This window comes from Sinocyclocheilus anshuiensis, unplaced genomic scaffold (genome assembly GCF_001515605.1).
Source record: "Sinocyclocheilus anshuiensis isolate Anshui unplaced genomic scaffold, SAMN03320099.WGS_v1.1 scaffold852, whole genome shotgun sequence".
NCBI lineage: Eukaryota > Metazoa > Chordata > Actinopteri > Cypriniformes > Cyprinidae > Sinocyclocheilus > Sinocyclocheilus anshuiensis.
Window position 1 is genome coordinate 4,979 of NW_015552578.1, and position 10,756 is coordinate 15,734.

The following is a 10,756-nucleotide window of genomic DNA, read 5'->3' on the forward strand; positions in this document are numbered from 1 at the left end:
AAAACTCTTTCCACACTGAGGGCAGGTGAAAGGCTTTTCTACATTGTGAACTCTCATGTGAACCTTAAGGGGCCGTTTACACAACAACGTTTTCAGCCAAAAACGGTAATCTTTTTATGCGTTTTGCCTGTTCGTTTACACGACAGCGGCGTTTTGGGGACTGAAAACGCATCTTTTTGAAAACGGGTTTCAAAGTGCAAGTTTTTGAAAATGCCACCGTTATAGTTTCCTTGTAAACACCCAAAACGGGAATCTTTGAAAACGGCGACATCATGCGCGTGCGTAGTACATGTTAGGTATGTAGACATGCGCAGTAAGTGTCGATTTTAAAGGCAAGCGCGAACAAACATATAAAACAATGGCGGAGTACATGGTACTGTTGTTGCTACTAAAGAGTTTGCTAACACTTCTTCAGCAAAGTGGATTTACTTCACCAATATTACAACCAACAGCGGAGACGCATCATATAAAACATATAATCGGCACTTCCCTACAGGTACTGTTTACTAACAAGGTGACAGCACCAACTACTGGCCTGGCATATGTAATACAGCGTTTTTGGCCTTTTAAAAAAACGCAAGGGAAAAACTTTTCCATTTTTGACTCCATCATTGTCGTGTAAACGTTCAAACAAAGCAAACCGTAGGCTACAAGTCTTTCTACAGTGATGGCACATGAAAGGCTTCTCTCCAGTGTGACATGATTCATACGATGTTTTCCGTCCATGAAACTCACTCCACACTGATGACACAAACAGTCATCGGAGCAGGGCAGGTGTATGGCTTTTCTCCAGTGTGACTTCTCATGTGGGATTTAAGGTGTTCCTTTTGGGAGAAATTTTTTCCACACTGGGTGCATGTGAAAGGCTTCTCTCCAGAGTGAATTCTCATGTGGACTTTAAGGCTTCCTTTATCAGTGAAACTCTTTCCACACTGTTGGCAGGTGTGAGGCTTCTCTCCAGTGTGAATTCGCATGTGGCGATTAACTGCTGCACTATATTTAAAACTTTTTCCACATTGAGTGCAGATGTAAGGTTTTTCTTCAGTGTGAACTCTCGTATGGCTTTTAAGACAAGATTTTCGAATGAAAATTTTCCCACACTGTTGGCATGTAAAAACGTTCTCTCTATTGTGAATTTTTATGTGGACTTTAAGACTTCCATTTTGAGTGAAACTTTTCCCACATTGTTGGCAGGTGAAAGGGCTCTCTCCAGTGTGAACACTCATGTGGGATTTAATGTGGGTCTTTTGAGAGAAACCTTTTCCACATTGTTGGCAGGTGAAAGGTCTCTCTCCAGTGTGAATTCTCATGTGGGATGTAAGGTAGTGCTTTTGAGTGAAACTTCGTCCACATTGTTGGCATGTGAAAGGCTTTTCTCCAGTGTGAATTCTCATGTGAACTCGAAGGTTTCCTTTTTCAGTGAAACTTTGTCCACATTGTTGGCAGGTGTAAGGCTTCTCTCCAGTGTGAGTTCTCATGTGGGGATACATTGCTGCTTTATGTGAAAAACTCTTACCACACTGAGGGCATATGTAAGGCTTCTCTTCAGTGTGAACGCTTGCATGTACTTTAAGGTGTGCTTTTCGAATGAAACTTTTTCCACACTGTTGGCAGGTGAAAGGCTTCTCTCCAGTATGACTTCTCATGTGGACTTTAAGGCTTTCATTTTGAGTATAACCTTTCCCACATTGTTGGCAGGTGAAAGGCTTCTCTCCAGTGTGAACACTCATGTGGAGTTTAAGGCTTTCATTTTGAGTGAAACCTTTCCCACACTGTTGGCAGGTGTAAGGCTTTTCTCCAGTGTGAATCCTCATATGGACATAAAGGTTTCCATGATGTGTAAAACTCTTTCCACACTGAGAGCAGGTGAACTTTCTAGATCCTGTTTTCGGAGCTTTTTTTCGCATGGAAATCGTTTTAGTCTGTGAGCAACTGAAAGATTTTTCTTCAGTTATGAAATCATGATGCTTCTCATCCCTTAGACTTTTCTCTTTGTTTTCATTCAGGTCTTGACTCTCTTCTTTCAGTGCCATCAGGTCTAAGGTAAAAGAAGACAAAGACAAGTTAACCCTGGTTTAATGGCACAAAGCTAGAGCGACATTTCAACCAGTGGTTAAGGTTGCCAATTGTTCCATACACACTGCTAAAAAAAAATGAAGGGAACACTTAAATCACATATTGAATCTCAATGAATGCAATTTTCAATTTGAAAATTCTTTGAAAATCTTTATTTATACACATTCTTATTTTTAAGAACAAATATTATGTGACAAATTAATGGAAACCAAAATCATCAACACACTGAGGGCTGAATTCAAAATCGCACCAAAATCAATGTAAAAAACTAAAGTTACAGGCTGATCCAACTTGCAGCAACTCATAATATAAGTCAGTAGTGTGTATGGCCCCCACATGCCTATATACACACTCACAACATCTGGGCAAGCTCCTGGTGAGATGGAGGATAGTGTCCTGTCCTATCTCCTCCCAGACCTGGATCAGGGCATCAGTGAGATCCTGTAGAGTCTGTGGTGCTACTTGGCAGCTTTGGATGCTCCGATACATAATACTTCGGATGCTCTGATAATATCCCAATGGTTCTCAATTGGATTCAGGTCTGGGGAACGAGAAGTCCAGTAAATGGCATCAATGCCTTCGTCATCTAAAGCCGGTCTGCACACTCTAGCCAAACTAGGCCGGACATTATAATGCACCAGGAGGAAACCAGGGCACACTGCACCAGCATATGGTCTGACAATCAGGGTTCCCACTCTTTCATGAACACCAGATTCAAGGACTTTTTAAAAGCACCATTTATTTTATATCAAGCACCTATCAAATTCACACCCCAGCATATGTAGTGTCATGAAAGACCTCAGACAGTATTTAACATTTCACTTACACTTAACATTTACATTAAAAATTTCAGAGTAATAATGTTTTGAATGTGTAGGTTTCATAAATTTAGACCGTTTTGAGCAGTTGTGTTCAAAGGAATTTAATGAAATCCATTGAAGTCAGTACTGGTAATATTCAAATACAATTTCTAAAATATTGATAAAATATGCATCAAACTGTTTTTGCTGTAGTTCTTTTACAAAATTTAAATGTGAAAGAATTTCTCAATTTTTAAATTAATAAAAAGTGGTTAATTGTAATAACATGGTAAAACCTCTTAACATTACAAATTTGCACATTCACTCAAAAGAGACGTTACTCATTAACAAATAAACTCAAGTCAAAATAATTTTGTAAATGACTTTATTGTAAATCCCCATTTTTTTCATCTTTGACCTAGAGGAATGCAGCTCAAACATGCAGCTGCTCAAAAAGTCAAACCTTGTACATGCGCAAATCTGCAAAAAAATATAAAGAAAATAAATTAAAAAAAAAATAGAGGACTTTCTATTTGCTTTTAAACTGTAAACGTTTTTTACGAAGCTGTTTTTCCAATTTTTCAAGTTCTACATTTTCTCCTTAGCTCCATGTTGCAGTAAAAAATTATACCTAAAAATTTAACCGCCAGCAGGTGGTGGCAAGTCACTGATTTGATCACTGAATCATTCATTCAATTGATTTGTTTGATCAGCTGATTCATTCAGGAATGAAACAAGTCTTTATGAATGGGTAATCATGAATCACTGTCTCACTAGATTCGTTCAAAAACGCACTTTCATTCATGAATGAAACACCGTTGTTTGCTTTTAGAGATGCGCAGCGGCTGAGCCGTTACTTTATTTGGAACTATTTTCGTTGATGAAATAGAGCAAAATCAGGCAGTACTTGTTTATTGAACTGTTGTATTAAATCAATATCACATTTGCAAACTCTCTTAATAACCATTCAAAGTTGTCACTCTCCTTATCGTGATCTGTGGGCACACAGAAAATTAGAGCGCGCGAGTGAGTGAGTTCTCAAGACTCAAAAGCACGTGCAAATGATACGTTCCGTCATCTGTCATCGTGTTATAAGCGTGGAAATTCAGCGGGAGCGGGCTTAAGAAAACTGTCCCGCTCAGGGCTCTAGGCTGCGCATCAACACACAAGTTTTTTTACCTACCCCATCTCCACCCCCAATCATTAGTGCCGTTTCGTTGTCTTTGACAGAACATATAGGAGAATTTTTTAAATAGCGACATAAACTTTATTTCAAATTTAATTCAAGCACTTTCAAGGACTTATGTCTGTTTTCAAGTACTTTCCAGGCCTTGAATCCATATGTCTGAAATTCAAGTACTTTCAAGAAGCGTGGGAACCCTGGACAATGGCTCTGAGGGTTTCATCGAAGTACCTAACAGCAGTAAGGGAACCATGGGCTGGCACGTGGAGGTCTGTGCGACTATGCTGCATGCAGCATAACGTTCCCAATGCATCTCCAGACTCTTTCACATCTGTCACGTGCTCAGTGTGAACCTGCTCTGGTGTTCTCTGGCAAATGCCAAACAAGCTGTACGGTGCTGAGCTGTGAGCACAGGTCCCACTAGAGGATGTTGGGCCCTCATGCCACGGCTCATGAAGTCTGTTTTTGACAGTGTGTTCCTTACAGTTTGGTCAGAAACATGCACACCAGTATCCTGTTGGAGATCATTTTGTAGGGCTCTAGCAGTGCTCCTCCTGTTCCTTCTTGCACAAAGGAGCAGATACCGGTCCTGCTGCTGGGTTGTTGCCCTTCTACGTCCCTGTCTAGATCTCCTCGTGTAACGGCCTATCTCCCGGTATCTCATCCATGCTCTTGAAACTGTGCTGGGAGACACACCAAACCTCCTTGCGACAGCACATATGGATGTGCTATCCTGGAGGAGCTGGACTGCCTGAGCAAACTGATTGGGTTGCAGGAACTGCATCATGCTACAGACAGTGACAAGGACCCTAACAAACACAAAACTAAAGACTAATCAGTCAGGAAGAATAATTGTCTACAACTGTCTATGGCCACCACCTGCAAAATCATTCCCTTTTTTGGGGGTTGTCTTGCTGTTGCCTCTCTCTCACTTATGCTTCCTAATTGGACAGATTTATATCCCTGACGTTTAACTGACTTGGTGCTGTACTGTGATGATTAAGTGTAGCCTTAATTTTTTTTTTTGAGTAGTGTAATACAGAACTGTCCCGTATTCAGGACATCAAAGTAGTGTTCCATATTAATGCTGCTTTCACATGGCATCAGAATTGCCGTAAATATGAGTTTCCTAGGTAAACATTGCACATGACCACTCTCTGATGACATGATTACCACTGGGAAGTTCAGAAATAATTTTGATACCCAAATTCCTGAGATGGGCGGGTCATAAACTTTAAACATGGTGGAGGTGAGAACTACTGCTATGACAAGTATGATTTATTAGGTTTTTCCCTCCCACAACAGCTAGATCATCTTGTCATTAATGTAGTACAAATTTACATACATAATCATTTGAAGTGAACTTTGTTTTATACACAGTGAAAATAACCTGTATTTGATGAAAGGACAGCAGCAGGCTGACTATATATATAGCATTATAAATGTTGTTATGGATGTCAATGCATGTTTACAGTGCTTCCGGAAAGTATTCACAGCACTTCACCGTTCCCACATTTTGTTATGTTACAGCCTTATCCCAAAATGGATTAAATTCGTTATTTTCCTTAAAATTCTACTAACAATACCCCATAATGACAATGTGAAAGAATTTTGTTTGAAATCTTTGCAAATTTATTCAAAATAAAAAACAGTTTCCACTGATCATCCTTGAGATTTTTCTAAAACTTGCTTGAAGTCCACCTGTGGTAAATTCAGTTGATTGGACATGCTTTGGAAAGGCACACACCAGTCTATATAAGGTCCCCACTGTTAACAGTGCATGTCAGAGCACAAACCAAGCCATGAAGTCCAAGGAATTGTCTGTAGACCTCTGAGACAGGATTGTATCGAGGCACAGATCTGGGGAAGAGTACAGAAAAATTTCTGCTGCATTGAAGGTCCTAATGAGCACCGTGGCCTCCATCATCCATAAATGGAAGAAGTTTGGAACCACCAAGACTCTTCCTAGAGCGGGCCGCCCAGCCAAACTGAGTGATCATGGGAGAAGGGCCTTATCAAGAGAGGTGACTAAGAACCTGATGGTCACTCTGACAGAGCTCCAGCGTTTCTCTGTGGAGAGAGCAGAACTTTCCAGAAGAACAACCATCTCTGCAGCACTCCATCAATCAGGCCTGTATGGTAGGGTGGCCAGACGGAAGCCACTCCTCAGTAAAAGGCACATTACAACCCACCTGGAGTTTGCCAGATGTCACCTTAAGGACTACCAGACCATGAGAAACAAAATTCTCTGGTCTGATGAAACAAAGACTGAACTCTTTGGCTTGAATGGCAAGTGTCATGTCTGGAGGAAACCAGGCAGTGCTCAACTCCTGGCCAATACCTTCCCTACAGTGAAGCATGGTCGTGGCAGCATCATGCTATGGGGATGTTTTTCAGCAGCAGGAATTGGGAGACTAGTCAGGATCGAGGGAAAGATGAATGCAGCAATGTACAGAGACATACTTGCTCCAGAGCGCTCTGGACCTCAGACTGGGGCGAAGGTTCATCTTCCAACAGGACAACGACCCTAAGCACACAGCCAAGATAACAGAGGAGTGGCTACGGGACAACTTTGTGAATGTCCTTGAGTGGCCCAACCAGAGCCCAGATTTAAACCCGATTGAACATCTCTGAAGAGATCTGAAAATGGTTGTGCACCGACGCTCCCCATCCAACCTGATGGAGCATGAGAGGTCCTGCAAAGAAGAATGGGAGAAACTGCCCAAAAATAGGTGTGCCAAGCTTGTAGCATCATACTCAAAAAGACTTGAGGCTGTAATTGGTGCCAAAGGTGCTTCAACAAAGTAATGAGCAAAGGCTGTGAATACTTATGTACACATTGTATACTTATGTAGCTAAAAGTGCTACCGCCAGACCCGGAGATCGGCTGAATGAATTCGAAAATGGTAAAACTCAACTGTTTAACTCTAGGGGAGTTGGAAAATGAGCCTATTTTCAAAAATAGTGTAGTGTTCCTTTAAAGCGGCGCTGAGCAGACTGATCAGTGAATGGGTACTTCACTCATACACCGATCGGTCTGCGCAAGGCGCCGCTTTAAGTTGAACACAGCTTTTGTTTGGGGTGTTCGGTGAGTTCCGTCACGAAATATATGTCATTCAATCCAAACAATCAGGTTGTGAACGTATCACTATGCCTTTAGGTTCGGTATCTTCATGTTCAATTTAAAAAATGCCAGTGTGAACGCTAAGCAGACCAGGACCAAATGTATTGTTTTCTTTTTTGGTCCGGACCAAACGAACCAAGAGAACCGAGCTACAAGTGTGAACGCACCCTCAATGCACAAACACAGAGAGGGGAGTTTCAAATAGCATGTAGATACAGAATTCATTCCTCTTTCATATTTTCTTGAGCTTGAATGGACATATACACACAAGTCAAAACACCTGTCTCGGCAAGTGTTCTTGTAAAAACAGTTGGCTGTGTCTTAAGTGAATTCAAACGGCTGAGAAAGAAATCGGCTGTGTATCATTATATTTGATCTGTCCATCAGGTCTTAAAGTGACAACAGCCTATCAATACTTGCTCCTGACAATGTCATTAACATTAATAAAAAATACATAAATTTAAAAAAATACAGTTTTAACAAAGATTAATTGGTAACACTTCAGTATTTGACCAATTCTCACTTTTAACTAGTTCCTTATTTGCTTGCACATTACATCATCATTACATCATATTGACTGTTCTAATAAAGCACATATTAATGTCTTATTCTGCATGACCATAATGTACATCCCTTAATCCTACCCAATACCTATTTTTAAAAACTACAACAACTATCTTACTATCTATTAATAAGCAGTAAATTAGAAGTTTAAGGCAAAGATTGTAGTTAATAGTTAGTGTTTTCCATACTAAAGTGTTACCGATTAACCTACATTTAATTTAAACAGTAAACACTACAGTGTTATTTTACTTTTTATTAAATTTTGTACCTAAATACTTCCATTAAACCTTACTTTATTTGTAACTTGTTTGTAATTAGTATATTCTTATTTTATTACTGATCATTTATTCGTCTTTAATAATGTTTGAAATTTATTAGACTAGAAGTTTTTGCTGTGGTATCAAAGTACTTAGAGACTTGCTGCCACCTATTGGCAGTTTTAATTTCACATTTAAAGTATCCTTTCATATTTTAAATAATTTCAAACATCATTATTTAACGTTTTACGTTTAAAATGTCAAAACACTATTTATATAGTGGTGTGAAAAAGTGTTGGCCCCCTTCCTGATTTCTTATTTTTTTGCATGTTTGTCACACTTTAATGTTTCAGATCATCAAACAAATTTAAATATTAGTCAAAGATAACACAAGTAAACACAACATGCATCAGGAAGGGAGCCAACACTTTTTCACACCACTGTATCTGTAACTGCTCATGATTGAATAACTTTAATGAGGGTTAATCTGTATTTGTACAGTGAGGTCTATGCAGTGTTATTTTACATTTGATCACTATTTCTGTATGAGAAAAATCTACCGTTTAGTCCTACATGAAAAAATTGAAAAGCACTCTTTATTTTATTCATATGTTTGTTCTGTTGTATTTATTTGTGTTGCTTCTCATAATTTAATTATTTATTCTTATTTTATAAATGACTGTTTACTTTTCCAACAATATTTAAAATGAGTAAGGCTAGTAGTTTTTGGTGTCAAACTCATTTATTAAAGTTATATGTACCAAAAACAATAAACAGTAGGGGTGTAACAGTACACAGAAGTTACGTTTCGGGACATACCTTTGGGGTACTTTTGGTTTTGGGGTCACTGTTTAATATAAACTCGGTACAATAGGAAAAAGCAACAAATATACAAAGCTAGGTTTAATTTTTTATTTTCTACATTCTGGTGATCTTATAATAAAGGCAAAAAATGCCAAAAAAAAAATTGTTTTAAAAAATACAGTTAGAAAGGAAGTGTCTGTGACCCATTAAAATAAATAAATACTTAAAATGTATTTCACTTAAAGGAGTCATATGATGCGATTTCAATTTTTCCTTTCTCTTTGGAGTGTCACAAGCTCTTGGTGCATAAAGAAGATCTGTAAAGTTGCAAAGACTAAAGTCTCAAATCCAAAGAGATATTCTTTATAAAAGTTAAGAGTTAACCACGCCTACCTAAAACGGCTCGTTCTAACATGCCCCCACATATCTACCTCACTATGTGGGAAGATTTGCATAATGCCTCCCAAATGTTAATGTTTTTGTCTCGTCGCTCTGGCCGGACACGGCATCACAGTCTGGTGAGGAGCGTAACATTTCCGACACATGCTTGAGGTATTCGGCCAATCACAACGCACTGGATATCTGGCCAATCACAGCACACCTCACTTTTTCAGACCGATGAGCTTTGTAAAAATCGACGCGTTTCAAAAAGGCGGGGCATAGAGGAGAAACAATAATGTACAGTATGTGGAAAATAATGTGTTTTTTAAACTTTAAACTGCATAAACATATTTCATTACACCAAATACACAAAATAATGTTCTTTTTAGCAGCATCATATGACCCCTTTAATTAATAGAGATTAACATAACAAAAGTAGTAGCTTATATGTTGAATTTCAGGGTCATTTTTGTGACAGAAGGGAAACTGAGACGGCAGAAAGAGACATCCTATCTATTTTCTTTACTTTACAAAAGCACAATGTTTTGTTTTTATTGTGAGTTTACACAAATAAAAGTAGATTCTTTACAATTACCAATGGTGTCTTTTTTTCGGTATGACCATAAATTACAGAGTATTTTAAATTGTTTCTGCTGGTATAAGGAAACCGATCAAGTGATCACGCCGGCGTCTCACGCCCACACAACATGTCAGTAACAGCACATTGTTGAAATGCGACTGAAGTACAACGCCTATAATTTACATAAATAATAGTTTAGCATTCAAATACATCATGAATATGGAAATATTATGGAATAATTGGATTTGTGCCGAATGAGAGGTAGGCTAGGTGAGCACAAAGCTCCATTTTGCAAAAAGTTAAGTGTGCAAGCCTTTCAAAGTATACTCCTTTGACCGTGAGAGACAAATTCAGCATATTCTCACTATCTAGTGGACTTTGTTTTCTAGTGTTCAAGTTAAGAATTTGCTGCTCTTCTTCTGCTCTCTATACTGTTGTGGCAGTTATCAAACAGTGTTGCATTACCATGCGCACCCCCTTCTGGATGCCTGTGACTGACTGTATTTGTCGTCCGTCTGCATGCACCGAACCATGACAGACCAGAGGCCTGTTTCATAAAAGATGCTAAGAAAAGCTGGGATTAAAATCCAAAACCTGACTTGAAATAGCCTAACAAATCAATCGGGGGCTAAAGCGGTTCCATCAATGGTATTTAAGTTCACGCAATCTCACTAATTTGACCCAGGTTCAGTGAATTAAGAAAATTTGATATGTACGTTTATTCTCAAGCAGCCCTTAATGTCGATCATAGATCAAATCGATCCACCACGGCGAACAGTGAATATGTTTGTGCTGTTTAATGCATTTGAGACGTGTTTTCCTCAGTGCATAACTGACAGGTATATTCACAGGTATATTCTACATGTGTAAATGTTCGAAAGTCATGCAAATATATTCATTTTGCTGTCAGGAGTGGTCGAGGTTTACGCGAGTGAACAAGCGCTGCTGAGTGCATGCGCGTTAAACAGACGGGGGGGGGGGGGGGGG

At 39.1% G+C, this 10,756-nt stretch overlaps 1 protein-coding gene and 1 pseudogene across 1 annotated transcript in view; one reads left to right on the plus strand and one right to left on the minus strand.

Annotated features, from left to right (window-relative positions):
• Positions 1–569: 569 nt before the first annotated feature.
• The window catches only part of LOC107665209 (gastrula zinc finger protein XlCGF57.1-like), an 11,787-nt gene continuing 1,600 nt past the window's right edge, over positions 570–10,756 (minus strand). The window contains exon 2 of the mRNA XM_016455995.1: positions 570–2,038. Coding sequence (XP_016311481.1) covers positions 732–2,033 — 1,302 coding nt within the window. The 5' untranslated portion in view covers positions 2,034–2,038 and the 3' untranslated portion in view covers positions 570–731. The remainder of the gene's footprint in view (positions 2,039–10,756) is intronic.
• LOC107665204 (uncharacterized) lies at positions 5,916–6,693 on the plus strand (annotated as a pseudogene).